This window comes from Poecilia latipinna, unplaced genomic scaffold, assembly GCF_001443285.1.
Source record: "Poecilia latipinna isolate Pla-1442-1.1 unplaced genomic scaffold, P_latipinna-1.0 Scaffold779, whole genome shotgun sequence".
Lineage (NCBI taxonomy): Eukaryota > Metazoa > Chordata > Actinopteri > Cyprinodontiformes > Poeciliidae > Poecilia > Poecilia latipinna.
In genome coordinates this window covers 181335-196576 of record NW_015113395.1, presented here as the reverse complement: position 1 = coordinate 196576, position 15242 = coordinate 181335, and the positions used below count along the sequence as shown (strand labels likewise).

The 15242-nt window shown below is 36.5% G+C and overlaps 2 protein-coding genes across 3 annotated transcripts in view; both read left to right on the top strand.

Annotated features, from left to right (window-relative positions):
• The window catches only part of mmp11a (matrix metallopeptidase 11a), a 31637-nt gene extending 24420 nt beyond the window's left edge, over positions 1-7217 (top strand). The window contains exons 4-8 of the mRNA XM_015046415.1: positions 615-748; positions 1710-1948; positions 3123-3339; positions 4420-4680; positions 5162-7217. Of these exons, the coding sequence (XP_014901901.1) occupies positions 615-748; positions 1710-1948; positions 3123-3339; positions 4420-4680; positions 5162-5280 (970 nt within the window). The 3' untranslated portion in view covers positions 5281-7217. The remainder of the gene's footprint in view (positions 1-614; positions 749-1709; positions 1949-3122; positions 3340-4419; positions 4681-5161) is intronic.
• A 2464-nt stretch (positions 7218-9681) lies between these two features.
• Positions 9682-14760, top strand: LOC106955941 (derlin-2-like). Of its 2 annotated transcripts, XM_015046395.1 has the most exons (7): positions 9682-9988; positions 10218-10283; positions 10350-10423; positions 11249-11342; positions 12671-12866; positions 13692-13782; positions 14119-14760. In XM_015046395.1, exons 1-7 carry the CDS (start codon positions 9899-9901, stop codon positions 14201-14203), a joined length of 696 nt encoding a protein of 231 aa, XP_014901881.1. In that variant the 5' UTR covers positions 9682-9898; the 3' UTR covers positions 14204-14760. The 2 variants fall into 2 exon arrangements, with proteins under 2 accessions (XP_014901881.1, XP_014901882.1); XM_015046396.1 differs by lacking the exon at positions 11249-11342 and having other exon boundaries at positions 12664-12866.
• The last annotated feature ends 482 nt before the right edge of the window (positions 14761-15242 follow it).

The following is a 15242-nucleotide window of genomic DNA, read 5'->3' as shown; positions in this document are numbered from 1 at the left end:
TGTGTGACGAGGAGACGAATCCCTCTGCTTTAGTAAATTATTCAAAAATAAAAATCAACATTGGTTCGAGACAACCAATAACGTTTTCTATATTTGTTGTTGAAAAAATGTCTCAGTTAATAAGAATGAGCCTGATTTATGTCCTGGATAAAAATCAGGATCGTTTCAGTAAAACTAGCAGAACATTTAAACAGATAGGATCAGATTCTGGCACAAAGAGATTTGCAGAGCTGTGAAGATGAACACGGAGATAATGGAGCAAGAGACGACAAGCAGGCTCCACTGCGCTGATACTCCTGCTTTATGGATGATCCGTATCTGCTGACTCGAGGTTTTTCATTCTTTTATCGTTTCTGTGTTTCCCCTCTTTGAATCATTTCACTTAAAGCATCTCGTCACATCCCAGTGTTGTTTAAACGGAAATATCTTTGTCTTTAGTTCATTTTATTTATTTTTACAACTTTATCATCCTCTGTACTGAACTTTGTTGTGTATTTTAAAGGATTCAAGTTATTTTTATTCACTTTGTGAGAGAGTTTAGATGTTTTGTTTCGCTGTTTTTAAAAAAGGAAGGTTTTGTTTCTGATGGGGACGCTTGTTTTATTCACCTGCAGCTACTGGCATGGAGACAACCTGCCGTTTGACGGTCCAGGTGGGATTCTAGCTCACGCCTTCTTCCCGAAAACGCATCGACAGGGCGACATTCACTTCGACTACGACGAGTCCTGGACTCTGGGGAACTACATGGGTGAGTTTCTGGATCACTTTGGTTTCGGTCTGTTTGTGTTTGTTTCAATAAACTGCTAAAAAATGGAAAAACTTCACAAAATGTAAACAATTTGCATCCAAAATTCATCAAAAATACTCTGAGATTTGGGTTTGTTTTATTAATTACTGTCCAAACTGAGTATATATTTATAAAAATCACTTAGTGAATGTCTTGTAAATTGCTTATTCTGTTTGATATTGCTGGTGGAGTTGATGCTCCCTAAAAAAATCCCTCAACAAATAAAATCCTTTCTTTCTAGTGTTTGGCTCACATTTGACTCCAGATTACTTTGGTACTCTGAGTTCATAGTCTATTCATTGACTGAAAAGTATCTGAATTCTGTGGCTACATTACAGACATGTACAGATAATAACCTGCGAATAAACGGTTATAAACAAACTCAACAAGGGACTCAAACAACCATCCCTGAGGTACACCATCACCCATCTGAGACATTCAGGATGAGTTAGAATGACAACAAAGGTTGTATTTAACTGTAACAAGAGGAATTAATTAATAAGCTGAACAATTATAACCACACTGTGATGTTTGTGCAGAAGCAACTTTTCATCTGTTTGCAGATCAGTTAATTTAAAAAAAAGACTTTTGGTGTTTGTGGCTTATTCTGCACCAAGTAATGTGTCTCAACTCTCTTTTAATAATTATCATCAACTTGTTTGTTGTAACTGTAATTAAAGTTGTTACAGTGGGACTTGCTAAAGTATATGCTAACTCTGACTAAAGGTAAACATGTCAGACACATGCGTGCGATTAACTGAGGACATGTGTGAGTCAGCAGTTAAAGGGACTTTTTTTCCCCTTGTTTGACCCAGTTGGCTCAGATAGTGAAATCCCCGCAGTCTGCTGCTCAAACCGGGTCAAAACAAAAACTCTCTCCTATTTTCAGACCTTGTATGAACCTCTCCCTTCCTCCTTGCAGGTACAGACCTTCTGCAGGTTGCCGCCCATGAGTTCGGGCATGTCCTGGGCCTGCAGCACTCACGTAAGCCCAAAACCATCATGTCCGCGTACTACTCCTTCTCCTACCCACTGAGGCTGAGCGAAGACGACAGACTAGGCATCCAGTACCTGTACGGAGTTAAACCACAGGTCCTGCCCCCACCGCCAACCCCGGCTCCAAGGGCTCTGGTCCTCAAAACAGAGACCAACGAACTTAATGTGAGTCCAGCCAGTTAACAAATTAATTCATACAGTCAGCCATATTAATGTACAACTCGGATTCATGTAAAATTCACTTGGATAACTTTTGTTTTTAAATGGAACCTAATATGTAATGTTCATATTTTGCATGTTTTTGTATTTTCATTTGGGTTTCTGCTGCTTCTGAAAACAGGCCAGGCAATTTAAAGACACACCCAGTCGATTTTTTGGCAATTAAGTTAATGTTTTTTTGGTGTTTGGAAAATTACCCGTTTCAAAACTCTCTGCAATGTAATGTCACAATTCAGAAGGCACTGCCCGTTACCTAGCAACCCCAGCCAAGCCCAGCCCGTTACCTAGCAACCCAAGCTGAGCTCCAGAATGTTTTATTATTTTCACTCATGTTATCAAGTTACAATAAATACTTATTTTAAAGTGAAAAGAATTTAAACTCTTTATTTAACTTACATGAATGATTATGCATTTTATTAAACATTTTATTACACTGATTTCTGCTCAAAAGCATTTATTTTGAACAGAATAAGCAATCTGAGAAGACACTGTGCTCATCCATTGCTAATTGACAGTTGCACTAAAATTAATGTTAGCCTTAATTACATATAACAACTAGTTCAATTTAATACTTCGAGCTCTCTCACGCTGAGCACCCGAGGAAATATTTCCCACTCCCACCTTTTCCCTCTTTTTTTTTTTGTTGTTGTTGTTTTTTCCTGGAATTGCACCGCTCAGGCTGGCGACAATGTTACTTTCAAAGTTTGAATTTCATTTGAATGAAATTCAAACTTTCATTCATGTCTTTCTGGGGGAATTTTTCAGCAACCATTCCTGCTTGTTTTGGATGCGGTGCATACTTTACTCTTTTGCTGTGATGCGTAACCGTACCAACAGGATGGATTACAACTGGGAGGAGCTGATTAACATCGTTTATTTTTCCTCTGGGATCAATTATTTTTTTTAGTTCTTTCAGGGGTTTAAAATCCTTTGTTTCCTCAGAAATATGACAAAATTAATGAAAAGTTAACACAACTTACTAAGGTTACCGTTTACAAACTGATGCATTTCAGTTGAAAATCCAAAACTTGCAAGACGTAAGGAGTAGCTGGATGACACAACTAAATGAGGTTAGAATGATTTACGGTGTTTTTGAGAGCGTTCTCTGTTTTGCCTCCAGCCTGACGCCTGTCAGACGGACTTCGACGCCGTGTCGATGATCCGAGGGGAGCTGTTCTTCTTTAAGTCGGGTTACGTTTGGAGGATCAGGGATCCTGGAGGATCGGCGCGTCTGGAGAGCGGGTATCCGGCGCTGGCCTCCCGACACTGGAAGGGGATCCCGACCAAGATTGATGCCGCCTTTGAGGACAAGTCAGGGAATATTTGGTTCTTTCAAGGTGAGTATCAAATAAAGTCAAAAATAATCTCACTTTTTCCTCCTCAGCTAATGAGGCAAACACAAAACTGTTGTTTGGACGCCATGCAGATTAAAAATTGCCAACATACAAATGTAATAGTGAAGTATCATCTCGGTATCAGAAATGAAGTATTTTTCCTAGCGTCATGACAACCCCATTGTCCACCGTGTGGCTGAGGTGTAGTTATGTAGTTTATGGCTTTTTATAAGCTACCAACCAGAATATCTCAATAAAAATGTAGACTTTTTAGCTGCTTTAATAAGTCTGACAAATCTAAACTTTACAATCTCCAGCAAGTTGGACCTCTAGAATAAAATAGAACAAGTCAGTGGTTGCCATGGTGACTCCCTCCTTTGCTAGGAAGCCATGAACAGGAAGTCCACACAAAGAAACAAAAGTTAGTGGACAGTGAAATTACCAAAAGACATTCTGACATATAACTTACACACAAAAATAATTTTTTTGTGTTTATTATTCTGACTATTTATTCAGCTGAGATTGGGCTTTTGCGACTTATGCTCCTAAAATTTGGAACGATTTACTTTTTCCTGTACGTAACGCAGAGACTGTTATGACTTTTATCCTCTGGCATTTGATTCAAACAGTTTGAGTTTCTCTTATAACGACAGTTATCGAATATATTTGTATTACTTTTGAATATATTTCCTTGTTATTATTGTCATATTGCTTTATTTCATTGAATTGTGCATCACTTTTGTCAACGTCTGTTGTTTTTATGCTTTTATGTGCTATATAGATAAATTGACATTGACAATGTTTTTCAGGGAAAAGTCATAAAACTTAAGCTCTGATTGTGTAAAAACTGTAAAGTCTCAAAATTTAGTCTATTAAACTGTTTAAAATTTTAATGTTTTTCTACTGTGAAGCAAGGCAGAGTTGTAACTCAAAATTGAGCCTAATTTTCTCCGCTGCTATTACAGTATTTAGTGATCTTTTTGGTACTGTTAGCATTTGTACGCAAACAGTTGTAAAAGAATTTTTAAAAAAAGAAAAAGTGAATAAAAGTTGGACTTCAGTGGGTTTTTCTGGTTTCTGCAGATGATAACTACTGGGTGTTTGACGCTGAGATGCACATCAGGGGCCCCGAGTCCATCAGGAGTTTAGGATTATCCACATCCAGCATCCAGGCTGCACTTCGCTGGGGTCACGACCCTAACTACAGCATCTACTTCTTCAAGTCCGGTAGCTACTGGAGGTTCAGTCCCCAGGAGAACCGGGTCGAGTCGCCCCAACCGCGCAGCATGCAGTGCTGGACTGGCATCCCTGAGGATATTGACGCTGCCTTCAGGGACACCCACGGTACGAAGGAAAAAATGCTTTTGATTTCTGTCTTAAACTGTGGATGCTGCTAGAGTCAAACGTTTTACTCAGAACCAGTTTTAAACTTCACTTTCTGACAAGCAGCTTGCCTCAAGCAGTTTGTTTCCATTTCTTTAGCCAAACTCCAGGCTGCTGGACATATTTATCCAACACCCAGTTTTTTTTACTTTTGTGTCTGCATAACCATTTCTGTGCAGATTTGGACAAATATTTTGGATTTTTATCCTGTTGCAAGACCAAAAGAGATCAAAAGTTTATTTTTGTGAAAAAGTTCTGATATTTCAGAGAGTTTATGGACACTTCCAAGCCAACAACAGCATTACAAAAAGTCTCTTATTTTGTAGTTCAGTATAAGTCTGTTTGAGTCCTTTAATCTGAAGAGGTCCATTTGATGTGCATATTTTCCATCTTCCTCGGTCTCCAGAAATTATAAAAAATCTGTTTTTGCTCTCTTCTGTAGGCTTTGCTCATTTCATCCGAGGACGTCAGTACTGGAAGTTCGATCCTGTCGCCATGAACTCGTTGGAAGGTTACCCACGCTACGTCGGCATGGATTTCTTTGGGTGCAGGAACGAGTGAGTCTGTGAAGATTCGCATACCCTGATTCCTTTGACGCAAAGAGGAGTTAATGGAATAAAAACTGCAGACTCATGAGGACGAGACAATTTTTACACCTGTTTATGCTTCACTGCATTTATTGACACTCAGATCAATTTATGCCTTCTTCTCAGGAAAAAAAAAACCCACCTTCCCTCAGATCTGGCACCTCCTGTGCAGCTCTACTCGTATTTATTTTTGCACATTTTTGTGTCACCATGAGCCCGAGACCCTGGATTCAGTCTCGCTTGAGCCAGAAACTGTTTAACAAACTGTTGTTCTCAGTGTGGTCAGTGTTGGATGTTTCAGTTTGTGTTTTCATCAACAACGCACCTCAGAGTGTTTGAAGAGTGACATCAGACTCACAGCGGCGGTCAGTGGAGGGTTTAACTCTAGAAGTCAGTCAGCAAGTAGATGATAATTTCCAGTCATACTTCACTGTTTTACAATCAGAATCAAGAAAATGGGGCTTATACTGGATTTGGACGCCTTAAAAATGAGTCAAAGTGAGATGGTTTTGTAAGGTCCTGCTATGTTCTTTGCAGAGTCTTGCTAAGGTCTTTACAGAGTCTTGCTGAGGTCTTTACAGAGTCTTGCTAAGGTCTTTACAGAGTCTTGCTAAGGTCTTTACAGAGTCTTGCTAAGGTCTTTACAGAGACTTGCTGAGGGCTTTACAGAGTCTTGCTAAGGCCTTTGCAGAGTCTTGCTAAGGCCTTTGCAGAGTCTTGCTAAGGCCTTTGCAGAGTCTTGCTAAGGGCTTTGCAGAATCTTGCTAAGGCCTTTGCAGAGTCTTGCTAAGGTCTTTGCAGAGTCTTGCTAAGGTCTTTGCAGAATCTTGCTAAGGTCTTTGCAGAGTCTTGCTAAGGTCTTTGCAGAGTCTTGTTGAGGTCATTGCAGAGTTGCTGCAATTTTACAGAGTCTTCAACAAGCTATCTGAAGTTTGACTCCAGCTAGCTTGGGTCTAAAGATTAGCATCTGTTCTAAACCAGACTCCTGTTTTTTTTGTTTTGTTTTGTTTTTTTTTTCAGTTAGTTGTTTGAGTTAATTAGCAAAGTTGCTTTAATGGCTGACATTTTCAGCCTTGTAAGAACAAAGGATCTAAAAAATTACCATTTAAATGTTACTCTCTGATGCTGTTTCAGTTTTTACCTGCCTCAAAACAAGCATGAAAAAAAGCGAATCCAGAGAACAGCAGAGGGTTACTTCAGGTCTAACCATCGAGCCGTTGCACGTCAGATTTATATATTTTCCCGGGGACTCCGTGTGGCTTTGTTTGCACCGCTTCAACTGATTTTAACCTCTGTCTGTAGAAGTTCTTATGTTCTGTTTTTGTGATTCATGGTTTCCAAAAGCAGGAAAACAGATCAAGTTGCATTTAATCAGTGCCTGAGGTTCGGTGTTTCTCCTTCAACCTGAGTCACAAATATGCGAAAAATCTGGTCCTGGATGCAAAACAAGAGTAAATATTTATTTCTCTACGGGTTTGTTACACTTTTCTTACATCTTTGCTGATTGAGAAGGAGACATTTGAATCATTTTTCAAGTTTGGACGTGAATTGAACAACAGAGGAGTGACTTTGTTTGCTTTTACCACAGATCCTCATCTATTTATGTTCCTATTTGAACTGAAATATTTTCCTCTTTTAAATTTAAAATAATAAGAAAAGTTGATTCTGCTGCAGCTGTTAATGTCTGATCTCACTCTTCTCACATCATGGTCGTAGAATAAGCTGCAGTGCGCCATCTAGTGGCCGGAACGGACCCTGATGACGTCACTGCACATCAATCAAACGGTGCTCTGTGTTTTCTGTTAGTCAGGGATGCATTCAGGGACCGCAGCGGTTCTCCACTACTGGGGAAATTAGTGGTAAACTAGTTCTGGTAAGCTGAAGTTAAAAAGCATATAAAAACTAAAAATTTAAAAATATTATTCTCCTGAATCCAACTGGAGAAATTCAAATATTTTAACATTGTTATTGTAAAAGTCAGAATGACATTTTTTTTAAACTATTAACTATTTACTCTTATTTTTGTTTAATGTCAATCAATTACAAATTTTACCTAGAGTCCTGTGCAAAAGTCTTGAGACATTTACTTTCCATTTGTTATTGTAGCCTCAAGCTGTCTTCATTGGGGGGAAAAAAAACACTTAATCTAGTTTTAAATGTTATTTTATGGTTCTCAAAATAAAAGTAGCAAATGTTTGATTGGCAAAGAAGAAAACTTTTATTTTAAATTTGTTATTATTTTTAACTTTTCAGTCCCTGCAGACGTAATCCATGATTTAATCACAGTGGTGTTAAGCTTACTGAGTGGCAGAAAGACAATCAATTTTGGGAAAATGTTAACAGTTATTTTTCTTTTAAAAGAAACCAAACAGCCAATGTTTGTATGAATTAGTTTGCTTACAAGTTTTTACTCAAGTTAGTTTTTTTCATGGCAAAATCACGTTATTTTTTAGACTCGGATTTTCAGCATTGTGACTCCATCCATGCAGCATCCTATGACCTCTATGGGGACAAAATTAGTATTTTACCAATAAATAAATCTCTTAGTTGTTTTTTTATTAATTTATCTGGCACTGGAGTACAAAAGCAGTCCAAAAATTTGCTTTTCAAGGGGCAGTATTTGAGCTTTACATCAAGCTATAATGTTATTCGTTCATCAGAAACAAGTTGAGCTGCAGTTTCCAAGTTTTCAAGCATCTGCTTCAACTCAGCTCCTTCAGACTAGCCACAAGCAATTAGCAAATTATTAGCTGAGCTCATTAAAGAAGCTGCTTCTCAGTGAAATGCTGGTTGTTAAAGGGTTAATAGAGGAGCCATGTTGTGATCAGAAAGAGCAGGAGTTTCTTAAAGAGACAGAGACCCAATTTCAAGGTGTTAAATTACTAAATCAAATCTCTTTTAAGTCATATTTGATATGTTTTGCATTTTTAGAACTGTAACATAGTTACTTGATTGTGCTATAAAATGGCTGAAAAAATACATAATACTGCCCCTTTAAAGACTGAAAGTTTCAGGGAAAGTCAGACTGCTTTGAAGGAAAATATGAAGAAAACTCAGCTGGATTAAGACTTTTGCACAAATTGCTGAACTCACAATGAATAATCTCTGATTGAAGCCTTGTTGGAGAACCGCTGCTCCTCAGCTTTGCATCTTTTCTCGCTGCAGCACTTGAACTCTGAAGGTTCGGCCCAGACCGTCGTGTTCACCGTCGTTCTCCTCAGTGCAGGACGCTGACGAGTCGTTTCTGTTTTTATCGCTCTGACTTTGCTGTTTTCCTTACAATCTGCTCTGTTTGACTCAGTTGATCTCATTTATCTGACTTCTTCCAACATGTTTATGCACAAACACCAAAGCCTTTTGTACATACATGTTTTCATTCTGTGTATTTAACCAAATGTAGGCTATAACCTGTAAAAATGTAGGAACTATGTACGTTTTTTCCTGTTTTTCTGAGCTACTTTGAATAAATCTTTTACGTTTTTACCACATTGTCTAACAATGGATCTGAAAGTTGATTTTTCTCTAAAAGTTAAAAACTTTAATGATAAAATCTCCTGGGAACCTTTGATGAAAGAAAAAGTATTTTAAAGGCTGAATCTAAATCATTTTTCTGTCAGTTTATCAAAAAAGCTGAAAATATAAAGATTCTATAATGCATTTGTCACAATTAATTAATTAACGACCCTGCAATTAACTCGAGTTTGACTACCACTACTTCCAGATAGAAAACAATGATTTACACTGAGTTCAGAAAAAATGATTTAATAAAAAGTGTACAGCAGAAAAACTGATATATTTATATGAAAATATCCTTAATAATGACAGATATAAATAAAATCTGAGGTTTGTTTGAAAATGTTGCAATTTCTCCCAAATATTCAGTGTATAAAACCACATAAATAAATATAAATAATAGTTTTATTGTCATAAATATCATTTAAAATGAACTTCAGAAATGAAAAAAGTTTAAAAAAATCTTTAATTATTTTGAGATTTAAGGCCAACTGAATTATCAGACTGTTAATTTATCATTATTTAGTTTCTAAATGAATTAATTTAGAAGAATAAAACATTCTGTTTAACCAGTTTAAAGGTTTAATTCATTCCCTTCTAAAAATAATAGATCTTGTTAATAATGTGATAAAGGTTTGTAGTTATATTTAGGACTAACTTCATTGCAAAAACACAAAATTATTAAAATCACCTGTTTTTCGGTCTAATTTCTAGTGCAAATATTTTAGTACACTTTAAATAAGAGAAAACTAACATAAGTAAGTTTTCTGCAAGATATAGGATTTTGTCGTAAGTCAATAACTCCTTAATATTGATGAAAAATGTCTTGTTCTATTGGCAGATTATTTCAACAGGACAAAAACAGAGAAAGCAGGGCAGGCATGGACAGGGAAGGAGCGGAGGAAAAAAGCGTCCGCCTTCATCGAGCGCAAGAGCAAAGCATCTAGACTTGTGTTCTTGTGGGATTTTTTGCAGTGTTTGGGTGAATCCGATTGGCTGTTGCTGTGAAGTGGGCGTGGCCTACTGCATGTGTTCAGAGTAAATGAAGCCTCAGAGATGCAGCAGCAGCAGCAGCAGCGATGGCTCTCAGCCTCACTCAGGAGTATTTCCAGATCCCTCTGGTGACCCGGACATACACGACTGCCTGCGTCCTCACCACCGCTGCCGTGGTAAGAAACACCAGAACCAGAACAGAACCAGCACATTGTAACTCATGTTGTTCTGAAAGAGAATACTCTGTTCTAGGTGAGAATCAAACTGTTTTTACTGATTTAAATGTTTGTAATTTGTTGTTAGCTTAAATTGGGATCCAGGTAATGCTTTTGAAAGAACTGAAATGTGTAATTTTATCTCTAAATGGTGAAAGAATCAAAGCTGAACCTGCAGATTTCTTTCCAGCAACTTCAAGTCATCTCCCCGTTTCAGCTGTACTTCAACCCAGACCTCATCATCAGTAGATACCAGGTACAAAAAATTTTAACACCAAAGTAATTCATCATCTTCATCACTGTTTCCTCATTTGTTTTCCAGATATGGCGTCTGATCACCAGTTTCTTCTTCTTTGGTTCTCTTGGATTTGGTTTTTTGTTCAACATCATTTTCCTGTATCTTTCTCTGAGTTACAAACAATAACAGCATGATTATTTATCAGCAGTTTACTACAACGGCATATTACGGCCATTGTAGATAGAAAAGCAAAAGGGAGCCAGGGAACTACTGCCAAAAAGATCTCAGAAATGTTTTAGAAAACGTAGGAATTTCTGGATCTGTAAAGTCAAAAGAATTTGAATTTGAAAGTCAGACATTTCCATGATCTTTTCTTGAAGATTTCTGAGATTTTTCTAGCAACTTTTCAAACTCAAAAATGTACATTATTATTATTATTATTATTATTATTATTATTATTATTATTGTTGTTGTTGTTGTTGTTGTTATTGTTTCTGAGATTAATCTAAATTTTTTGTGGGGGGGGGGTTCTAGCAAATTTGCAACTTTTCCTACGTTTTCTTGTTTTTTCTTGAAAATTGTCTAAGATTAATCTAAAAATTTCTGAGTTTTTTTCTAGCAATTTTGCAACTTTGGTAGTTCAAAATTTTCCTTGTTTTTCCTAAAGATTTCCGTGATTATTTTTCTATCTACATTGCAGCAAATCTGGCCCACCATAAGTTTTTATTTGGCTCTATAGATTCTAGTGACACATAAATATAACCTTAAAGATAGCAGTTGTGTACATAAACAGCTATTTAATAATATTTTAACAGTTTATGGGTTTTATCAATACATTCAGGCACAGCCAGTGTTTTTAGGACATTTATGGTCTTCATGTTGCCCAACATTAAAATTCAAGATAAATGAGGCTTAGTGAGACGTAAATTATAATTTGTTGAATACAGAGAAAAACCTGCAGTCGAATCCTTAGCTGAGGTCAGCTATCGGTACTGCCGCATGCTGGAGGAAGACTGTTTCCGAGGAAGAACGGCTGATTTTGTTTTCATGTTCCTGTTTGGAGGAATCCTCATAACTGTATCCTTTACAAACTCTGAGAGCAAACAATGGGTTTCCTGATTAAATAAGAGACATCTGGAGATTTAAAGAATGAGGGTAAAATGTTAGAAGATCCACATTTCAGTATTAAAATTTTAATATATATCAGGAGAAAATGTTTAAAAATATAGTTTTTTTTTATTTATTCACCAATTAAAGCATGGAAAACAGTTGTAGCAAACAGGTTCTGATCTACAAAATGAAATAAGAAAACAAATAAGAGCAGCTAAAAAAATACACACAAAAAATATGACGTACAAATTAAAATGTTTACATTTAGGACTGTATTTAAAAAAAAAACACAACAACAACAACAACAAAAAGCATTGTAAATCAGTTCAGCACTACTTTTCCTTTATCAGCCAATTCTAAACCTGATACATCTACACTGACATTAAAAAAAAGGTGGATCAGTGCTGTAGTTTATTTATGCGTTGTTTATCTCCTTGGATTTTGCTTTTCACTCTTTAATAGTCACAATTAATAACACGTGGCTAATAAATTTGACTAATAGGACTAATAGCCATCTTGAAGCTCTGACTCAAACTTATTCTGATATGAGAAACAGAAGACAACACTTCTGGTAGCATCACTTAGCATCATGTCCTTCACAAATCTGCGCAAAACTTTGTCAATACTCCGCTAATGTTGTAAACGTAATTTCGCAAGTGTGCTGTTTTCATTAAATAAGAAACGCAATTAAAATCACACGTGAATAAGTTTGTTACCGCGATAAATCGCTTTTGTTTTTTTAAAACACGATTCTCAAACTACTTCCTGTCTACTTCTTCTTCATGGATTAGTTACATCCGGTTGTTGATCATGTGACTTGTGCGACTCGATAAAAGTGTTGATGCGGCTGAAAAAGTACCTCATCCAAGCTTTTTGTCAAAAAACGTGAGTTTTTTTTTCTAAATGGTGTGTTTTCCTTAGCGAATTTATTTTCAAAATGTGAAATTAGTTAAACTCAGCTAGCGTGGATCTGGTTAACCCAGTGCACACTGAACTCTCTTAACCTCCACTGTTGAACTCTGTTTGGTCTCCAGAACAGAAATTCACAGTGAGTTTATGAAATACGGGAAGAATCCCAAAGGATCCAATCAGTCTGACTTTAGACCCACTTCCCACAAAAATAATAAAAACACCAAACTCTGCAGATGGCAAAAGGAATATGGGCTAAAAATCACCTAAAAGAATTAGAATGCGTTGGAAAATCCTCATTTCGATTAACCCTGACTAGCAGAATGTCTGTGAACATTAAACCTCCATAAATTAGATTTATCTGTATTTAACCTGAAAGTCTGCAGCTGCTGGGTCTGTTTGCCAACATCTTCTTCCTCGGCCAGGCCTTCATCACCATGCTGGTGTACGTCTGGAGTAAAAGAAACCCGCTCATACGCATGAACTTCCTCGGCCTCCTCACCTTCCAGGCGCCGCTTCTGCCCTGGGTGCTGATGGGATGTTCGCTGCTGCTCGGAAACCCCGTCACTGCCGACGTCCTGGGTGAGAAGCCTTAACCCTCTGCTTTCTGGCTTTTACAACTACATTATTAGGGCAATTTTAGACAGAAACAGATAAGAGGAGTACATTTCTGCCAAACAAATTCTGAAATTCTGAGATTGATTTCAGAAATTTGCTATAAAAATCTTGGAAATTTCTGAGTTTGAAAAGTTTAAAATATGCAAGAGAAAACTCGGAAATTTTAAGATTAAGTTCTGAAATTTTCTTAGAAAAAACATGGAACATTTTGAGTTCCAAAAGTCAACAATCTATGGGAAAAATTTCAGAAATTTTTTAGGATGAAATTAGAATATTTGCAAGAAATAAAATCTGAAATTTTTAGCTTAATCACAGAAATCTTCTTGAAAAAACTTGGAACATTTTCAGCTTTTGAAACTCAGAAGTTTCCAAATTTTTCCAGAATATTTTGGAGATTAATCTCAAATAAAAAAAATTTCTAACAAATTTTCAACTATTCAAACTCAGAAACTTTCATGTTTCTTCTAGAAAATTTTATAGATGAATCTCAGTATTTCCTTGATCTTTTTTAGCAAATTTTCAACTTTTCAAACTCAGAAATTTTCAAGTTTTTCTAGAATTTTTTTTAGATTAATCTAAAAATTTCATCTTCTTCTCGACTTTTTTGACTTTTCAAGCTCAGAAATTTTCAAGTTTTATTTTAAAAATGTTCTTAGATTTTTTGCAGAATGTACTCCCTTATTATTTTTTTCTATCTACAATGGCCTTTGTACTGTCGTTTTAGTAATTTATGCAGAACAGAGATCTGTGGCTTTGAGACGTAGCATTCATCAAAAGCTCTCTCCTCAGGTATCGGCGTTGGACACCTGTATTACTTCTTAGAGGACGTGTTTCCGAACCAACCGGGAGGAAGAAAGCTGCTGACGACACCAGATCTGCTGTAAGAGTCGAAGTAAAGTAGACTCAGCTTATCATTTATTACTGAAAGAAACCAGAGCACAAAGCAGATCAACTGGAATCAGTCCTCCAAAGCTTTTTATCAGGGAAAATGTTTTAGAAACAGACAAAATATTGGATTTTAGTTGTTCTCTATAGACAAATTATTTGTTTTTACTTCTGGCTTCAAATAATCTGTCTTTTCCTGACAGAAAACGATCACTTTACCAAAAAAAGACCAGAAAATATAAAATTTTTTGCAGATCTAATGCAGCATTTATTTTATTTTAAATGCTGCAACAAAGATCTGAATGCCCTCTCTGTCCGATTTTCTGCACAGACGGGTCATGTTTGACCCACCTGACCTTCTCCAGGAGGAGCAGCAGGAAGAAGATCTGCAGCACAACGAGGAGCAAGGCAGCTAAAAGCTTCAGGAGCAACCAGCAGACAGAAAATCAATAAGACAATCAAAAAGATAATCAATGGATCTACTTGAGAAGGCTTAAAAAGTTCAAACTGACTATATTCTTATGCTAAAAGGTCAAAACTTTCTCTGAACTTTTCCCAACCTTAGGAAAAGTAACAATAACGGTCTCAGTTACAGCAGAGACCGAACAGAACCGGGTCTGTAACAACCAGTCCATCTAGAATTTTGTGTTGAAATGTGATGGAAGCTGCAGAAGAAACGAGGAGCAACTGGAATGGAAAACCACGCAGCTTCGTCTGCACACGCTGCACTTTCACCCGCTGCCTTTGTGGCTCAGACAAAATGGAAACTGCTTAGCACGACAACACGACGGCAGCACAGCTGGGAAAACCAGGACCGGAGTCCAACCAGGCTGGAGAGGAGTTTGGAAATTAAAGTCGACTGGGAAAGATTCCACTGGAACAACTGCATCTGCTTTAAAGCCGTTGTACGTTGAAAAAAGGAGTAAATGTCTGCCAGAAAATTTCTAGGAAAAACTTAAAAATTTCAGTTTGAGAAGTCAAAATTTTTTTAGAAAAAATAAAATTTTGAGATTAGATATTTTCTTAAGTCAAAAAATCCTGGGACAAAATCCCTCAAATTGTGAGGTTAATTTCACGTTTTCCAAAAACAAAACTTATTTGCAAGAAAAAAAAACTAAAATTTCCAAGAAAAACTAGTAAAATTGAGTTTTGAAAGTTGAAAATTCTTTAGAAAAAAAAAAAAACTTGGAAATTTCTGAGCTCAAAAATTAAAAAAGAAAATTGCAAGAAAAGAACGTGGAAAATGTAGAAAAAAAACGTGGAAATTTCTGAAGAAATTTGCAAGAAAAAAACCCCTCAAATTGTGAGATTAATTTCACATATTTTTAGAGCAATACTTGATTTCCAAAAATCAAATATTTGCAACAAAAAAATTACAATTTTCTAGAATTTTAGTTTTAAACTTTTCAGTTTGAAGATTTTTTAAAGTGAGGTTTAAAAGTAAAAAAAAAAAAA

Bases quoted from the DNA above. Each gene is read 5' to 3' on its own strand.
- LOC106955941 (XM_015046395.1), top strand. From the start codon at position 9,899: ATGGCTCTCAGCCTCACTCAGGAGTATTTCCAGATCCCTCTGGTGACC. The intron at 10,424-11,248 runs GTATCTTTCTCT...AGCTGAGGTCAG, and splicing joins TTGTTCAACATCATTTTCCT to CTATCGGTACTGCCGCATGC. The intron at 11,343-12,670 runs GTATCCTTTACA...GAAAGTCTGCAG, and splicing joins TTGGAGGAATCCTCATAACT to CTGCTGGGTCTGTTTGCCAA.